This window comes from Silene latifolia, chromosome 10 (genome assembly GCF_048544455.1).
Source record: "Silene latifolia isolate original U9 population chromosome 10, ASM4854445v1, whole genome shotgun sequence".
In the NCBI taxonomy this organism is placed as follows: Eukaryota; Viridiplantae; Streptophyta; class Magnoliopsida; order Caryophyllales; family Caryophyllaceae; genus Silene; species Silene latifolia.
Window position 1 is genome coordinate 108400324 of NC_133535.1, and position 20395 is coordinate 108420718.

General features: G+C 34.4%; 1 protein-coding gene across 1 annotated transcript; it reads left to right on the forward strand.

Moving 5' to 3' along the window:
- Positions 1-11983: 11983 nt before the first annotated feature.
- On the forward strand, positions 11984-12619 carry LOC141608039 (protein FAR1-RELATED SEQUENCE 5-like). Its single transcript, XM_074427390.1, has one exon. The coding sequence runs from the start codon at positions 11984-11986 to the stop codon at positions 12617-12619; it is 636 nt and encodes a 211-aa protein (XP_074283491.1).
- Positions 12620-20395: the final 7776 nt, after the last annotated feature.

A 20395-nucleotide genomic window follows, 5' to 3' on the forward strand; every position in this document is an offset into this window, starting at 1 on the left:
GTGATTATAGGGAGGTACTTGTTGATGAAGATAATGGATTGTTTGATTTGGGGAAAAATAGGGTTTCGAGTGGTGTCTCTCATATCTGCGTATTGTTGCCTGATATTTTTTGTTGACGGGTGTTTTGCCCTTTGTTTTTGTTGGGTTTCAGTTAGGGCTATTTTATTGATGGCCCAACGAAATCGCGTATGGTCTCGTTGTGTTCATATAATATACTTACCTTTTACCAAAAAAAAAAAACTATGCAATCAATAATACGCAATAGTAAACAATTCATCAATCACCACTCCAACACAAGTGTCTGAACCGCAGCCCAGACATGACTACTCCCCCCAGTGAGTAGTTCTGCCAGGCTACCCATCGTAACAGGTAACCCACTCCACCAGTGGAAGATCGCAGTTGTGCCACCTAAAGCCCCGCTCATCACAACGAGCGAACCCAGATCATTAATGTGCACATCCCCCTTTTGACGGGAGCCACTAGGGGCGAACATAGGGGGCGAAGACCATCTCCCGACAATGGCTTCACAATCATCCTAACAATACGAACAATAATACGATACCAACAAATAACTATGATAATATATCAATGTCAATCACAAAATCACCACACCACTCACAATTAACCATATAGAAGACTGAGTAGGGAAACCTTATCTTTTGCGATTCTCGCGCAACACCAATCATCACTTCCATACAAGAGATGTCATCATCGACCCCTACATATAATGGTATAAACCTATTATGACCAGCTAAAAACATAACCAAAACCACAGGTGATGACGACGAATTATCTAACTCGATTGACCGACGACAGGGTAACGTCCCGACTCGCATATCCCTCTCCCATGATGGTCTTCTAGGTGGGGGGTTTAGAGAGGTGATAAAATGAGGATAGGGAAAACAGATATATTCTAATGTTAGGTTTTAGGAAAACAAATGAAATGATTTGAGTCGCATCCACCGCATAATGTTTTAACGCGCTGGCGCTAGCCTACTCTATTGAGTACTTAACATACTCGACCGAGTACGCTGCACTCGACCGAGTGACACTTACTAGGTCGAGTTCACAGTCTCTAATACCATCTAACTCCCTCTTTATCCCCTACCAACAGTCCTACGAGGTGAAGGCCGGTAAACGGGTTCCTAATAAGACAGGTATTACAGTTAGAGTTTTCACAAATTTTTTGAGATGAATTGCTGAGAACCTTCTCACTTTTGAGTCAAGGGAGTTAGTAAGGATTTTACAAGAGATTAAAAGTCTCTTACCTGATACTCAAACGGTTTTATTCACAAATATTGCTCATGAAGTTATGAGCCAATTAGAGATATTAATAGATAATAAACATAATAGCTTAAATGGGAGGTTATGTAGATTACTGGATGATGGATTCCAAGAAATGAACACTCGAATTAACAAAGGAGAACATATTAGGGTTTATCCTAGAACTATTAAGGTTGGTTTTAGTGAGTCTAGATCACAAAACCATTTATCTACTCAGTGAAGAGTGAATGAGGCACCATATGGACTACCCGACGCCAAAAAGCGGACGTTTGAATATGGTGAGCCATCAAGGCATTTGGGAAATAACAAAAATGCATACAGTCATCAACGTTGTGTGCCTGTTGAGCAAGGTATTGATTATAATGGTACTCGGTCAACAGGGCTAACATCCTCCACCGTTTATGAGCGATTGGATGGGCAATAGGTGGACCTCAGAGCCTCAAGATTTCAGAGATCAGGCGCATGTTGGTATTGGTTCTGGACACAATGAACCCTGTTTTCAAGGGCAAAACCTTTACCAGGTGGGTCGTAACAATCCCTATGCCATAGTAGGAGGGAACCCAGGGGTTTATGAATACCCCCCTGATCAAAATATCGATCAACGATAGGCTTATGGTGCTGCTCCAATGCCCTTTATTGCGCTGGTTGAACACATAATAGAAAATTCAATGAACGCCGGAAATCGAAGGAATAAAAGGATTCGATCAGAGAAACCATATCCTGAGTGGTTTGATTGACAATATCCTTCTTCACGAGGTTATAAGATTCCCGATTTTACGTTATTCTCAGAGGATGGAGAAATTTATATTATGGAACATTTGACTCGATTTACTAGCCAATGTAGAGAGGTTGCGGATAATTACTATTTGAAATTAAGATTGTTCAAAGTTCATTAACCAAGACAGCGTTCGGTTGATATGTTCATCTGGCGCCGAATTCAATTCCTGATTAGGAGGCGACGAAAAATTAGCTCCATAACCATTTCACAAGAATTGTTCCTGAAATAACCATAAGTGATCTTACTAGGGTACAACAAAGGGAAGGTGAACCTTTTGATGAATATTTATCAAGGTTAAAAAATGCTAAGATTCGGTGTCATCTGAATTTACTAGAGGGAGAATTCATAAGAATTGCTCAAGATGGTTTGACAATTCCTTTTAGGAAGCTCTTTGATGACATAAATTTTAGAAACTTCATAGAACTGACAGAATCAGTTAGTAAGTATGAATAAGCGTTGAGCGAAGAAAGTCAGCAAAGACATAGAGCGTTCAATTGTGTGAACATTGAGGAAGAGGAATAGCAATATAAATTTTAACTTAGCACAAATTCCAAAAGGGCCTCATTTTCAATGTACACACTGAAGAAGAAAGAAGTTTCTGCCAGTAGGGATTTAGAAAACACTAAAAAGTGACTTTATACCTTTGATATAATCAAGGGAGAGGAGAATTTTAGACATTTGTACGATAATAATATTATCAGAATTAAAGAAAATCACAAGATTCCTTCAGCGCAAGAGTTAAAAGGAAAAACCTTTTGCTTATGTCATAATTCCAGATCTCATGCAAATAATTGTTTTGTATTTTGAAATACTAGATAGGATTTGATTGATAGTGGTCAAATTTTATTTTCTAATGGTGATAGATACATTATACATTATTTAGTTTCCACTGCATTGTAATAATTTATTTACTCAGTTAATTCAGTTTGAAAGTTTAATAAAACTAGTTTGAGACAGTTTGTTTTAATTACTTTAAAGTATTTGGTATCTGTTTGTCTTTTATACTTACTATCTCAGACAACTGTTATGGTAACATCTCTATTTACACTGGAATGTCTTGCCAAAGGCTCTTGAATAAATGGGGGCGTTCAGGGATGAAGCTCGGCCCTAATTTTACCCGGGGCCGAAATTTTTGTTAGGTCCACTATAAGATTAACTCCATATAAAACTAAAACATATTACTTCATTCACAGTAAGATTATTAAAAAAAAAAAATTAAATACTTATAAAACAGTGAAAATATGCCTATAATAGAATAAAAATACATAATAATAATAATAATAATAATAATAATAATAATAATAATAATATTAATAATAATAATAGTAATAATAATAATAATAATAATAATAATAATAATAATAATACTAATAATAATACTAATAATAATAATAATAATAATAATAATCAGTGTGTGTGTGTGTGTGTGTGTGTGTGTGTGTGTGTGTGTGTGTGTGTGTGTGTGTGTGTGTGTGTGTGTGTGTGTGTGTGTGTGTGTGTGTGTGTGTGTGTGTGTGTGTGTGTGTGTGTGTGTGTATATATATATAGGATCATATAAGTTGGGTCATTATTGGTGAGTTACCCCTCTGAATCTGAACCATTGATCTAATCTAAGATGGATGGCTAAGATTAAATCTTACTCAACCTATAAAAACCCACTTTTCTCTCAATCTCCCTCATTATTAGAAAAAATCACTCTCTCTCCTCCTTCCACATCTAAAAAGTCAGAACAAAAAAAAAAGAATACGTATAAATTATTAAATTCAATCTTCATGAAATTCTCTCAAGTTGCAGCATGCAGACTACAAATCATTCAAATTCATCATCAATTAACGAAATTTCGTCGTCTCTTTCGCTTCATCCTTGTATTTCTCTTCAGTTTTACTATAGGTAAGTACTAATTTTGTTTTTCTAGATCTGATTTGTGTGTTTTCATTATCGCTCTTATCTAATATCCATTACATTTTCATTAATTCGTTGTATATCCGTTTGTACTTATGTCTTTGTTGTTAAATTACTTGTTCTCTCTTTTTTTTTTCCAATAATTTATAGAGTTTTGAGTTTGATATGAGAATTCTAAATGATTTTGTACATATTCATGTTGGTTGTAAGGTGTTTGAGTAGTTTTTTTTAGTTCAATTGCGTTTTTGTATCTTTGATATTTTCTAGGGTTTTGTGGTTAATCTGTTAATAACAATTATTGTATTACTTTAACCGAGTTATTGTATTATTCAAACTCAGTTATTGTATTTTGTAGTTACTTCTTGTTTGCTATGTTAGAATATATTATGTTAATAGTTATTGTATTGCTTTAACCGAGTTATTGTATTATTCAAACTTAGTTATTGTATTATTTCACTTAGTTGTTTTAAATAAGAGTTGTTGTAAGATGGTGTCTTCTTATATAATTTGTTTAAGTTGATTATAAATTTATAATAATATTACATCTCAATTATTATATTGTTTAACTTAGTTATTTCAATTTGGAGTTATTATTGTGGCCTTATATAATATGCTTGTAGTCGGTTATAATACTATGCTTTATTTCTGTAAAATATGCAGTTATTTTATAGTGGTTTTACGGTTATTTCAATACTTATAGGTAGTTATTGTATATCAGTTACATGGTTATTTGTAATTTACCCCATTTTTGTTTTTATTTCTTTCAGTGAGCTTTTGTTGTCTGCTGGTTCAATCCTCATCAATAGGCAAGACATGGTTCTCGTTGGGAAGAAATATCGGTGGAAGAAACGTGAAAATAACGGCAAAACACGGTTCTCGTTGGAAGAAATACTTTTAAACGTTGTATTAGAGATAAATATATGTAATATTTGTGATGTTACTATTGTTAGATGTATTATTTGAAATGCTTAGATATAACTTGTTGGAGATGTTTAAGTGTAATGTGTTGTAAACAAAATAGTTATATAATCAAAGTAAGTGGTTTTTTTAACCATGTTATATATTATTATTTCATTTTCCAGGTTTTGCTAATGCATTCCAATCTCAATTATTGATTGAACGAGAATGACTAGTTATGCAATTAAACAAGATGAAAACAAGCACAAGATAGAAATTTGAATATATTTGAGTTTCTTCTCAATACAATAACACGATTTACTCATTATAATAACTGAGTTTTTACATTACAATAACTACAAATAGCAGAGTTTTACATTACAATAACTGAGTTCTTACATTACAATAACTGAGTTTCCACATTGGACTAAGTACAAATACCAGACTTCCTATATTACAATAACTGAGTTTTCTTCATTACAATAGTTGAGTTTCTACATTACAATAACCGAGTTATTCAATTTAACAAGATCATAACTAACAAAAAAATGACCAAATATATACACAAATTTTTCCATTGAATGTCAATTATCCGCGCTATCATGATTCAACCTGCAAATCATCAAAAAGCAGAATATAACTTAACATAACACCCAAGAAGTAATTGAATTGTAAAATAACTTGATTGTAAAATAACTATAACTGACGAGTGAATAACTGAATCACTTATAGAATAACTGACTTTATTCATTATAATAACGGAGTTTCTACATTACAATAACTACAAATACCAGAGTTGCAGAAAATTGACTATATTTGAGTTGCAGCTCAATACAATAACATGAGTTATACATTACAATAACTGAGTTTCTACATTAGAATAACTATCTATACCAGAGAACATTATTCTCAGTAAACAACTGAGTTAACTATAAAATAACTACGTTTCTTTATTACAATAACTCAGTTTCTACATTAAAATAACTATACATAGCAGAGAACATTATTCTCAGTAAACAAGTTATTTTATTATTGTAACGTAATTAGTCTATCATACAACATCAGTTATTCTATTACACGACGTCAATTATTCCATGGAGCATCAATTATCCCTGTTCAACGTCATACCACCTGCAAATTACAAAAAATAATGAAATCTTATCAGAATTTGTTGTAATCAACAAATTTTCTGTTGAATTCGTTTTTTACTAATGTTATTAATCATGAAATCGTAAAAAGACAGAAATCCGATGAGTATTTGTTATTCTCATCTTGTTTTTAAAGAAAATCGCGGAAAAAAAGAACACAAAAATCTGATTAGTATTTGTTTTTTTGATTATCCAATAGCTACGAAAATCACTGAAATTATTCGATTATTAGCTACGAAATCGTAACATATTCATACCTTCGTTTTGATTTGATATGTTAGGGTTTTCCGAAATTACATTATTAATTGAAGCAAAAACTGATCGTTTCAATTAAAGTAATTGAATTTGTGAATGAATTTGCTGTACTCGATTGAAATCACAAAAAAATTGGGAAGAATTGATGAGACTGTTGATGAATCTGAAAGATTTTGATTGATTTTGTTGATGTTTTTGTTTGTAAAGAGAGACAAAGGAGAGAATGGTGGAGAAGGAGGTACTGCGGCGATGAATTATTTGTGTGAGCAATTAATTTTAATTTGTTAATCAATTGTATATATACGCGGGGGTAACTCACGAAAAGTGGCAAACTCACCGGATCTTGTCTATATATATATATATATATATATATATATATATATATATATATATATATATATATATATGAGGCTTTTTTTGAAGCAACAGAGAGTCTCCAACTTTTCAAAAACACCTATATAATTAAAATATTTACATTAGTTATTTATTAAAATATACTTTCTCCTATTCATAATAACTCTCCCCCTTTCCTTTTTCATCTATTCATATAACTCTCCCCCTTTCCTTATTTAGTAAAATTTTATACTTATTTTAATCACCTCACCCCACAACAATACCCAACAATACTCATACTTTATCTTATTTTAATCACCTTACCCCACAACAATGCTTATTTTAATCATCTTACCCCACAATAATACCTTCCCTCTCTCCAATTACCTTACACCACCACAATACTTTACAATAAAATAACTCTCCCTTAATTTGCGTGCCCTTTTGAAAGGGGAGAGTTATTATGAATAGGAGGGAGTATAAATTTAGCCCAATAGATAATACAGAAAATGCAATAAAAAAATTGAGACATTATATTTTTTTTAAAGAATTCCTTTCAAGTTACAAGTCTACGTTATAATTTTTTTACAGAAATCCTCTTAGATTACAAGTCTACAATATAAAGGAAACACATACATATTTGACTATTTAAACTTCTCTAATTACAATTATATACCATTGTCCCACTCCCACCAATTTATCGCTTAACATGGTTAATGATTGATTGTCAACTTCGTTATTTCGCTTTCATTACTTTGGTGATTGATAGTTTATATTTTGGTGATTGCAGGGAATTACAACAAAGAAATTGAATTCCTTATGGTGGATTAATGGTAAGCTTTTTGATCATCAAACTCTCCCAATATTAACGTTTGGCACATAGAGTTAAATTTGTTTACTATAGATTGGACACTATCATTATTTAGTATGGAGTATATATATTGGGTTGAGTTCCGATGAGAACGGCCTTTTTCTGAGAACGCTGAGAACGGATCTCAGTCGTTCATTAATCTAATCTGACGGCTCTGATATGACGCGCGTCATTACCAGTCCAACTAAGTGAGCTGTCTATGGAGAAAATATACGCTTAAGATTATAGAATATGACAATCTTTAAAACATTCCATAAAAAGAAGAGAGAGAAAGTACGCATCTGCACAAAGTCAAATTTTTGGAACAAAATCGATTGATTTCATCATAATTATATTCATTGATTTTCAATTCATCTGCGATTTTTGATAAATTCATCCTTTATCTTCTTGATTTGTCTGCAAATTTCGATTAATTGCAAAGACATCGCGTAATTTCAACAACATTGGCTAAGTTGATTTTCATTTATCTGCAGTTTTTGTCTTTCTCAATCAATATTAAGGTATGTTCAATCAGATTTATTAAATTCGTTTCTCAATTTATTGTTAAGATTTATTTTTTTTAATAATGTTTAATATATATTTCGTGAAATTCGATGTTCTTCTTGTAACTCGATTTATTTTTCCGTCAACATTGATTTAAATGTGTGTGATAACACTTTCGTATATCAATTTTATGAGAGAAAGTGTGAAATTAGGTATAATGATAATGTGTTGTAATTATTTTGCATGTCTTAACAATGACGTGTCTTATGGAGAACATACTGTGCAAATAAAATGTCCTATGAGTTTAATTGTAATGTGCATTATTTGTAGTTATAATGTACATGTAATTATTACCATACATGTAATCATAGAAATGATGTCATCAAAGATTTTCCCTGTTTTTGAGATGAAAAAACTCAACTATTTAGAATGACTAATATATCCATTGCAACGTGTTTTATGACGGTTAATGTAATGTGCAACTGTTTTTGTAATGTGCATTATTTGTTTTACATGTTACATGAGTCTAAAATAAAAAATTCAAGTAAAGACGTAATTTAAATTGAAAATGCACATTGTATTTTTTCAAAATGTACATTGTATTATCTATAAAATTACATGTTCAATTAATTAAATTAACAAGTGGATTCATACTACTGTTCATTGAAGTGAAATGTACTATCAGTTTAAATGTAATGTGCATTATGTCTAGTTATAATGTGCATGTAATCATGACCTTACCCATATTGTTTCCAATATAGCATTAGTCAGAAGTCTGAATTCCAATATAGCGTTAATTAATGGACATATACTAAAAAATTTAACTTACGTAAGCCAAAAATAAATAAATTCAATTAATTAAATAAATTAGATTTACAATGCACATTATATTATTTGAAAATGTACATTTTATTATTTACATAGGGACACTAAAAGATAGGGAAATAAAAGATAAAGAAGTAAAAGATTTAAATAATTACTAAGATTATGATGTGAGTGTTGATCTTTCACGGTTTTTCAAACTTGTGTTTGTGGTGAAATGACACAACTATTGAAAGAATTAATTACTTTCACTCCTCTAAACCACTATATAAATAAACGAGTTCAACAATAAACTTACATGCAATCCTCACTTCTTCATCATTATCTCCAATCAAATTATTTACTCTTCAATAACAAAAATGACTCTCGCTCAACGCCGCACACCAGACTACCGAAATAATGACGACAAAAATATTTTTATCAATGGTTACAATGACTGGAAAAAACGCCAGTTCATTAATCCATGGATTAACACTGAAGATGATCATGCCATTCACATGGCTGAACCATCAGACACAATGACTCTTCACCCATTTTTGGGAAACCTACACACTGTTTCTCTGATCTTTGATAGATTAGAGAAGCAAGACAAAAAAAATAAGGCCGAGGTCTGCAAGACCTAGTCATCTTGGTTCCTTATAGGAACCGACACCACAAAAGTGGACATTGATTATCAGTAACAACAGGTTGCTGAAAATAATAGGGGAGTTCTTCTGTAACAAGGGGGTGGACATTAGTGGAAAGATTCTGTTTTTGCATAAGTTTTTCCACCAGAAAAGAAAAAAAATGCCCATCATAAACGACAACTACAAGAAGAAGAAGAAGAAGAAGAAGAAGAAGAAGAAGAAGAAGAAGAAGAAGAAGAAGAAGAAAGAAATTATAGGTTGTATGATGATAAATCCGACAGTGAGGGTTATTATGACTCTGACTGCTAGATTAATTTCCCATATATTATTTCTAGTTGTGTTTTTTTCTCTCTTGTTAAATTGGCTTTGTTTTGAAAGCCTACAATGGCTTTTGTAAATATTTTTATTATTAATGAAGTATTATTTTATGGTTTATTTCTTTGTTTACTACTCTGCATCAAACATTCAATTCATTTTATATAATCTAAATCGAAATCCACATGAATACTTCATGCAAAGCTGATTACATATAAACAATTTTACAAATGAACATTATCAGTATAATAAATATTCCTTTAAAAGCATCATAATGGACAAAAAGTTCCTTTTAAAAGCATCGCAATGGACATCTGAAGGAATACATCATTTTCTAAGCCTTAATTAGTTAGAAGTAAAATTGCTTGTGTTTATTACCCAATGCAGAATTTCCACTGAAGAAATATCCTATCAGTTTAATTGTAATGTGCATTATCTGTAGAAATGTCATATCAGTTTAATTATAATGTGCATTATCTGTAGTCATAATGTGCATGTAATTGTAATGCGCATCATCTGTAGTCCTATGGAAAAAACACTATTCGAAGAAATGTCCTATCAATTTAATTGTAATGTGCATTATCTGTAGTCATAATGTGCATGTTATTATAATGTGCATCATCTGTAGGCTTATGGAAAAAACCCTATTAAAAGAAATGTCCTATCAGTTTAATTGTAATGTGCATTATCTGTAGTCATAATGTGCATGTAATTGTAATGTGCATCGTTTGTAGTCTTATGGAAAAAACACTATTAGAAGAAATGTCCTATCAGTTTAATTGTAATGTGTATTATCTGAAGTCATAATGTGCATGTAATTGTAATGTGCATTATCTGTAGTCATATGGAAAAAACACTATGTGAAAAAATGTCATGAGTTTAATTGTAATTTGCATTATATGTAGAAATGTCCTATTAGTTTAATTGTAATGTGCATTATCAGTAGTCATAATGTGCATGTTATTGTAATGTGCATCATCTGTAGTCTTATGGAAAAAACCCTATTAAAAGAAATGTTCTCTCAGTTTAATTGTAATGTGCATTATTATCTGTAGTCATAATGTGCATGTAATTGTAATGTGCATTATCTGTAGTCTTATGAAAAAAACACTATTAGAATAAATGCCCTATCAGTTTAATTGTAATGTGCATTATCTGTAGTTATAGTTTATTTACTAACTTTTGTTGTAGGTGAGAATGAGTACAAGTGATGTAACCACTGCTTCTTCTTCAAATAACATTTTTACCACTCCAAGAACAACTATAATACCATCAAATGTCCCCTGCTATATTCCGTTTTGCCCAGAGGAAAAAAAACCAAACCTAGGACAAGTATTCCAAACACTAGCACAAGCAGAGTTATTTTACAAAGACTACGGTTCAATATGTGGGTTTACCCCAAGACTCGGAACAACAAAATTAATGAAAGGCAGTCAGAATTTAAAGAATTTTGCATTAAGGAATGTTCTGTGCAATAGGCAAGGCGAAAAGGATGATAGAAAAAGGAAGAGGGCTGATATTGTTGTTACGGATGCCCAATCTGATGTATCAGAAGTAACCCGTATAAGGCCGAGTACAAGAATCAAATGTCTTGCCATGGTGCAGTTCAAATATCAAGCAAACGGAACCTATATTGTTACCAAATTCAGTGAAGCGCACAACCATCCTCTCGCTTTGCCAGCATCTACAATGTTCATGAAAGGAAACCGAGAAATGACAGACGTACAAAAATAATTTGTGACAAAGGTAAAGGTTCTAAAACTAGGCGTGTGAAAGCCTATAGAGGGTGGAAGGAGTTGTGTGGAGCTTACAACAATGTCGGTGCTACCGAAGTTGATTTCAAAAACTTTCTCAGGGATATAAAGTCCTATATTGGTGATTATGATGCGCAAATGTTCGTTGAAAATCTTATTAGGAAGAAAGAAACTTGCAGTTCTTTCTACATTGATTTTCAACTAGATGAAAAAAACAGACTAGCCGCAGTGTTTTGGGCAAACGTGATAAGCATACAGAACTACTTGCTGTTTGGCGAGGTGTTATCTGCAGATGCTATTTACGGAACAAAGAAGTATGACATGGTGTTTGTGCCTTTCACGGGGGTCCATCATCACAAAAGGTGCATAACCTTTGGAGCTGCATTGTTAGCTGATGAGGGTCTCGAGTGTTACACATGGTTGTTCAATATATTACTGATCAGGACAAATCTATGAAGTCAGTAATCCCACAAGTGTTTAAGGAATCAACCCACAGACTATGCATGTGGCACATAATGAAGAAGCTAAGGGAAAAAGTCATTTATCAACTGTTCCAAGATGAGGATTTTAATAGGAGACTTAATAGGTGTGTTTGGAACAACTACCTGGATCCTGAGGAATTCGAAGAACAGTGGGGCCAAATAATGATTGATTATAACCTTGTGGAACACGAGTGGTTTTCATATTTGTACGATATTAGGGAACAGTGGATCCCTGCCTATTTCAAAGACATTTTCATGTCTGGATTGATCAGAGTTACCTCAAGATCTGAAAGTGAAAACAGTTTCTTCGATAGGTTCCTCTCAAGTCAGATGACACTCGTTGAGTTTTGGATGTGCTTTGAGAGTGCGACGGAAGCACAAAAACACAAGCAGTCCAAGTTGAACAGTGACAACAAACACTCTCAAATTCCACTGAAAACAAAGTTAAACCTCGAAGTTCATGCTTCTGAAATAAACACACATACCATTTTCAAAGACTTTCAAACAGAATTAGTTGCAGCTCTATTTCAGTGCGACTTGAAAGACGTGGAAAATATTGATGACGCGAAAGTTTTTATCTTAACGGACTCAGAGTTGCCGAAAAAGACATGGAACATAGTGTATTCGCCGGATAACAACGATGTTACTTGTTCCTGCTCTATGTTTTAGAGACTGGGCTTGTTATGTAGGCACTACCTTTGGCTTCTACACAAAATACAAGAAACGTACATAGTGCAAAGATGGACTAAAGCTGCAATGACTAAGCCTGTCTTTGATAAAGATGGGAGGGTCATAGTTGTCTCTCAACTATATTCTGACTGGAAAAGTTTGACAACCGAGCTAAGGCGAGAGGTTTATTCCTGTGTCAGTGTAGCGGAGTATGATGAGGAGGACATGAAATTTTTGATTGAAAAACTGAGAGATATTAGATTGGACATGACTGATAAGAGAAGCTTCCCAGCAAACAAGAAAGACAAGATGAAAGAAATGGAAAAGTATGTGGGCTTTAAAAGACTTGAGAAATTAGTAATTCAACTTCCTGCTAAATCTAAAAACAAGGGTAGGGTTAGGAGAAAGAGAATTGAATCACAACTATTAAAATCCCTCAAGAAAAGAGGAACAGAGAAGAGGTACTATAAAACATGTGGACGACAAGGACACAGTTTTAGGAATTGCAAAGAAACAAATCATATGACAGGTATGTATATTTTTATTTATTGTTAAAGCATATTACGTTTAGAGTAATAACCTTCCAAAATCATCACTTTTATATGATGGGACTTAAGGTCTTATAGCAATGAACATTAGGGTTGTTCTGAAAGGACATTTGGATATCATTAAATGTATATTAGATTAGTTGTTTATGTAGCAATTTTCTACATCTAAAATCTAATAGTTACTTTATATTCTTATGCATATTTACCAAATTTCACCATGACGATGACGATGAGGAAGAAGATGAAGAAGATGATGATGATGAGAAGAATAATGAAAAGGAAGATGCCAATTTTTTATTTAAGGATATCCATGTTAAAAGGAGAACATTTTTAAAGCCTTGTCCTTACTATTCGATTTTTTTGTCAAAGTACATTACGTTTACAGTAAAGGTATACATACGTTGTTTAGAAAAGACATAATAAACTACATTAACATTTATTGTGAAAGTACATTACGTTTTCATTAAATGTCCATAAATTTAAAAAATATAATCCATAGCAGTAAACTTCAAAAAAGGGCATAGTCTTTTTAGGTACGGGATTTAAACTAGGGGAGCGGTTATCCTAAAACGGGACGAGAAAGGGTTTAGGGTTGGATTAGGCGGATCCGCTACTGCGGATCCGCCTAATCCAACCCTAAACCCTTTCCCTTACAATTGTCATTCCGACGGGAGAAAACCAAAAGACACCCTAGAGGGGCAAGTGAACGCTTTTTGGGTATGAGATTTAAACTAAGGACCCGGGTATCCTAAAACGGGAAGGGAAAGGGTTTAGGGTTGGATTAGGCGGACCGCTAACGCGGATCCGCTTAATCAAACCCTAAACCCTTTCCCTTATAATTGTCGTTCGAACGGGAGAAAACCAAAAGACACCCTAGAGGGGTAGAGTGAACCCTTTTTGGGTACGGGATTTAAACTAGGGCCCCCGGTATCCTAAAACGGGACGGAAAAGGGTTTAGGGTTGGATTAGGCGGACCGCTAACACGGATCTGCCTAATCCAACCCTAAACCCTTTCCCTTACAATTGTCATTCGAATGGGAGAAAACCAAAAGACACCCTAGAGGGGCAGAGTGAACCCTTTTTGGGTACGGGATTTAAACTAGGGCCTCGGGTATCCTAAAACGGGACGGGAAAGGGTTTAGGGTTAGATTAGGGGGACATCTAACACGGATTCGCCTAATCCAACCCTAAACCCTTTCTCTTACAATTGTCATTCGAAAGGGAGAAAACCAAAAGACACCCTAGAGGGGCAGAGTGAACACATTTTGGGGACGGGATTAAAATTAGGGGGCCGGATATCCTAAACCCTTTCCCTTATTTGTCATTCGAACGGCCGCAAGACCAAAAGACACCTTAGAGGGGCAGAGTGAAAGTGTGAAATTAGGTACAAGTTACCTTGGTCAAAAATAAAAAATTCAAGTAAAGACGTAAATTAGATTAAAAATGCACATTGTATTATATGTAAAAGAACATGTTCAATTAAAAAATTAGCAAGTGGAGACATACTACTCTTCATTATAGTGAAATGTCTTATCAGTTGAAGTTTAATGTCCATTATGTCTAGTCATAATTTGCATGTAATCATTACCTTATGCATTGCTGTTTCTAATATAATATTAATGTATAAGGTCATTAGTCTGGATTCTGAATTGATAGTTAATTAATGCACATATACTTAAAAAATTCAATTATAAACTGCTTTTAATCATGGGGAATGTGTAATATGGGGAACAACAGTTTGTATTAATTAAGTGTTTTAAAAATAGTTTTTAAATTTTGGAATCCAAACACTAACTGTTTCTTATTCTTACTTCTCTATAAATATTGTCATTTTCATTATCATTTTCACTTCTATTTCAAACAAAAAAAAAAATATTCCAAGACAAAACAGAAGAAGTTTCCTTTACTTGCAAAGGTTTCTCCTTTTTTATTTTCTAACTGTTGTTTTGATTTTCTACTTGTTCGATTTCTCTTTTTTAATATGCTACTACGTTGGCCTTATCTTTTCTTCGTACTTACGTTACTTTAATGCTGCTGTAGTTTATGTTTGTTTATTAATATGGAGTATATTTTTTTGTTTTCATTGATGCAGAAAGAACTCTTGAAAAAAATGGAAGAGATTCAGAAAAAACTTGCAGATACCCAGTATGAGCTTGATGATATGACAAGGCACAAAGATTCATTGTTTAAGGAGACTCCGGTAACTAAGGTAGAAGAACTGCAAACACGTGTACAATTGCTTGAAGAAGATTTGCAGAATGCTGAAGCGCATGTTGAGTTTCTGACGGTTGAAAAAAACTGTATTGGGAGGCAACTAGAGGCAAATAAAGAGAAGAAATACACCGAAGCTGATCTGGACCGGCAATTTCTCTTAGGTGTAACAGCTTTAAGGGATTCATATGCCAAAGTTCACCCTTCCGCTGGCGTAAATTGGCCTTTAGTTGTGAAAGCTATTGAAGAGATGGAAGGTTACAGACAAGGCCTTAAGAAGGAGTTGCTAGAGGACGAAAGTAGCGTCAATGCTTCTGCAAGCAAACGAGCCAGAAACTAAAAGTTTATTGAACATTAGATATCTTCTGTTTTAGATAACTAGTGTTATATTTTGGAAGTATTTAGTTTTATACGGAGACACTTCATTAATGAACTTCATTGTTATTTCTTTCCAAAGCACATTACGTATGCATAGAATGTGCATTAATCTGAAGGAACATAATGCTTTATCACTATGCACATTAGTGTTGTTCAGGAAGGACATAATAAACTTCATTAATAAAATTTGTCCTCTAAACACAACCACCTATGCAGTTAAAATATTTTCAAATGTATGATTATACCAGTCGTAGCTTGCTTAATATTACACTTTTCTTCACTAGTCTAAAATGAAACTAAAAACTTATTACGTCTTCAACTCAGCATCTTCCTCAACTTCATCATCATATTCTTCCCATTCCATTCTGTTACCTGATAAAGTTGAAATGAATGTAAACTATTACATGCGAACACAAAAACTTACTAGCTGGATTGAAGTTGTGTTTATCCCCGGGAAAAGCTGTAACTCCATTTCTACGCAACGCATGAACGAACTATTAGGATTTTCATCAGTTAAACCTGGTCTAATCTTCATCAATCCACTCTGCATGGGAGAGCAGCGAACGAGGAAAGTGCAATATTTCAAAATACATGCTATAAACAAGGTTTAGATCATATAAAACACCCTCTTATATACATATACTTACATGAACAAGCGTGGTAAAAAAGAACCGCTTTGGAGTGTCAGCGCTTATTTCTTCCTCTTTGGAATTCAAATATGATGACCAACAATCAATGACAGTACTTGAAACATGTTGAGAAGGCTTTAATGACCACAAATGCAGTCGTGTTGCTAAATAGGTCTTGTAGGAGTGTAAGTACTCACTAGATAGGAAAAGAATATGAAATTACTCTGAGGTACAAAACAACATTGACAAAATGTTAATTTTAATAAATTTACATTTTAATTACCTGGACCGACGATTCTTAGTGCCCTGATCACTAAAAACATATTCAGACAGTTGAACGTGCAACGAAGTAAGAGGTGTTAATGGACTGGTATCATCTTCAATAGCCGAAAGCAGTAGATGAGAAGTAGATGGCGGTTGCTTGACAGTAGATGGAGGTATGTTGTTAGGTTTTTTCATGGAACGAACCCTTTTTGCATGACTAGGAGGTAAAGAAGGGCAAGCCGGTGAAAGTGCAATGTTCTTTCCTTTGCCAGCATCATCTGTAGACACTGCACATTTTTCAGCACAACGGTTGTTTGATGCACCAACCCCTTTAGCTGCAGCTAACCTTGCGTCGATTTTAGCAAAATCCTTTTCTAACCCTAAATCAAACGAGAAATCACCAACGACACGTACAGATGTATTCCTCCATTTAGAACATTGTTTTGTTTTTTTTGGCACGTTCAAGTTTCAAACTGTAAGCATTCTCTGCTGTTGTTGTGACCGCAATCAACTGTTCCTTATCCTGTGAATTAGATAGTCATTGTAACACCCCCTCATACCAAGGTACCTTACCAAGGACTACCCTAGCATGAAAGGATGTTACCATCTCGGTTCCCCGAGCTTAATATATCAAAAGCAACAATCCAAAACAACTTTATTAAAGTATAAAGAGTTTAACGTACATTATCTCTGACCAACTCAAAATAAAAGTGTAAGGACCTCAATACAACTGGAATCAAAGACAGCTAAACTCGTAACAGCGGAAACTAGACTCGAAGTGATGACTCCCCATAACTGTCCCATAGCTAAACATCTGCATTACCTGTCATAATCTGCTCACCATCCCCGAATGGATCACCGCAGGTTTTACAAAACAACAACGGGGTCAGTTACTGCATAATTAAAATAAGACAAGTGCATAAAGCAACCAGCTGATCATCCTCCATCCCCGGTCTCCCGATCTCACACAGTAACCGACTACACACCGAGGTGTGTAGCCTTGCCAGACTACCCATCGCAACAGGTAGCGCACGCCACCAGTGGGGGACCATAGCCAATCCCCACCAAAATCCCGCTCTTCAACGAGCGATAACCCTGTCCCTTAATGTGCACATCCCCTCCCGTGGCGGGTTCCACGGAGGGCGAACTAGGGCCTGAAGCCACTCCCGCAAGTGACTCCACCATAAACATCACAACACCATCACAACCATCACCACACCACCACACCACACTCCAGCGATGATCAACGAACCACAATCATACACAGTACAACAATATATCTCAAATCAATTAAACAGGAACTGAGTAGGGAAACCTTACCTTTTCGCAATCCACTATGCTGCAATCAATCATACAATATGCATAACAAATACCACATCGTCACCTACACCAATTATAATCAACAATCCCCAAATTAACCCAAAATAATAATTAGGGCAAAACCTTAAAGACAATCTATTAACTGATTACAAGGCATAAGAGACTTACCAACGAGGAAACGAAGGAATGAATGTACTTGCTAAAGACCACACACACTTTAGGAGAGATTTAGAGAGAATTAGGGCGTCGTAGAAGTGTTTAGGTTTTGTAAAATGTAATTACAAACTGCTCAACATACTTTATATCGCCCTAATCGTCTCTAAATCAAACCGCGGAAATAACACTCGACGAACCGGATACTCGGTCGAGTATAGAGTATACTCGGCCGAGTACCCTCTAATCGGTCGAGTATTCCACATACTCGACCGAGTGTTCCTGGGCAGTAGCCAAACAGGATACACGACACACTCTACTCGACCGAGTAGGCCATACTCGGCCGAGTACCAGCTTAGGAAAACCGTAGTATTACAGCAATGGCGGTTCGGACAATATATCCGCATAATCACCCCCATATGTCATGTATACAAATTCAGTTGTTGAATGAGCCTGTTTTACACATTGTTCATCTGGGAAACACTGCGAACCAGCCGAAAATTTCTCATCTAGTAGAACCATGTCTTGTATAACTTTCTCTGCTGTAGCAGCATAGTCATCTCCAAACTCCAGGATAAGACACATAATATTTAATATCAAGGGACATATCTGGTTGCAAAGGAGCACAGTTGTAATAAAAATTGCAACATTTGGGCAAATAGAAAGATACATCTCTATTGTAAACAAGGGAAATTTGTAATAATCCAAAAGTGCATATGTAAATAAGGATATCTAAGATACAAAAATATGCCACTAATCTTTAGGGCCAATTTAAGTAGTACGGTAGAACAGTGAATATTTCAAAGGAATATTGAATATAACCAGTAAGTAATTTTTGATAATAGCAAAGGAAAATGTATATACCTCAGGAGACGAGTACGAAATTGGAGATTTATGATGAGGAAGAACACCACAAGGCATGCATCGTATCTTTTCAACTACTTTTCTGCATGTTGAACCAAATGTTTTAATCAGTCGAGCTTTTACAAGATCAAGGCCAAACTGACTAGCTTGCATCTCCTGCTTTTCCCTCAAAAACGATGCAGCAGTTGTCCAACTTGTAAGAGTGTAGTAATCTCGTTGGACAAATCATTTTTCATGGACAACACGATCAATATAAACAAGCTGCAAGGTAAACAGAATTATTACTGGAAAATGGCAAGTGAAAAAACCATAAATAAGAATATATAAGTGACAGTAGATTTGTACCATTAGAAACATGAGAGGCTCGCCGAAATGATTCTTCTTCCCCTTGTTCAACCATTCCTTTTTATTGAACCTTAAACTTTCCATTACAAATTGGCACCAATCTAAATTCCTAATGTCAGAGACATTCTTCAATGATTTAAAGACATGGTGATTGACAAATGACTTCTGGTTGTTTCGCATCAACAATGATATAGCAAGAACCACAAAATTAATCTTAAACTGATCACCACAATTATCACTACTAATAATGTGATCTGCAAGGGTCTTGACAAGCACTTGACCATCTATATGAAATTGAGCTTTCCATTGCGCATAAAAAGCGTCGAATTTTGGATCCTCTTCACCAAAGCATGAAAGTAAAATAGGTTTTGGTTCACTCGGGAGTCCGACAGCATCATGTATACATGAAGCAGACACACGAAGACGCTGCTTATCATGTAGAATAATGAAGTTAGAGTATGGGTTGAATTTCTCAATTAACCAATAACCAAGGCGTAAAGGAAGCCTTGTTACCCTTAGCCAGAATAATCCTGAGAAGTTAATATATTCTAAAGCACACCATTGATTATAATCAAGGTGTTCAAGGACTTCAACAAAGGTTTTAGGTGACATACGGGTGGTAATACGAGGGAACTGTGGAGTAGGATGTTGTGGAGTAGGACTAAGGTTGTTCAACCTTGGAGAAGTACGTCATATAACACTTGGAGGATTCCCTTCACGCTTCAAGTGCATATTAAGAAGAATCATTTCCAAAAACAAGATAAGGACACTATATGACTAATACGAGAACTATTTAAAGTGAATTAAATAAGCTCGTATTGAATGAAGTTCACATGCATCAAGTATGGCCATATTTGAGGAAATAAGTAATCACATTTAATTCGGGATAAATGGGCATTCAATACAATGTGAATGTTCATTAACACAGAATACAAAGCTAATGACATTAATTTAGAAATTGAAGTCAGGAACACCTAAACACATACAGCTTGAAATGAATGAACTGTTGGAATATGTGTCCTCCGACAATAATGCGATCACAACTGTCGATCATGATGATCACA

What these genes read in the sequence shown, in the direction of transcription:
- LOC141608039 (XM_074427390.1), top strand. Translation starts at nt 11,984, where the DNA reads ATGAAGAAGCTAAGGGAAAAAGTCATTTATCAACTGTTCCAAGATGAG.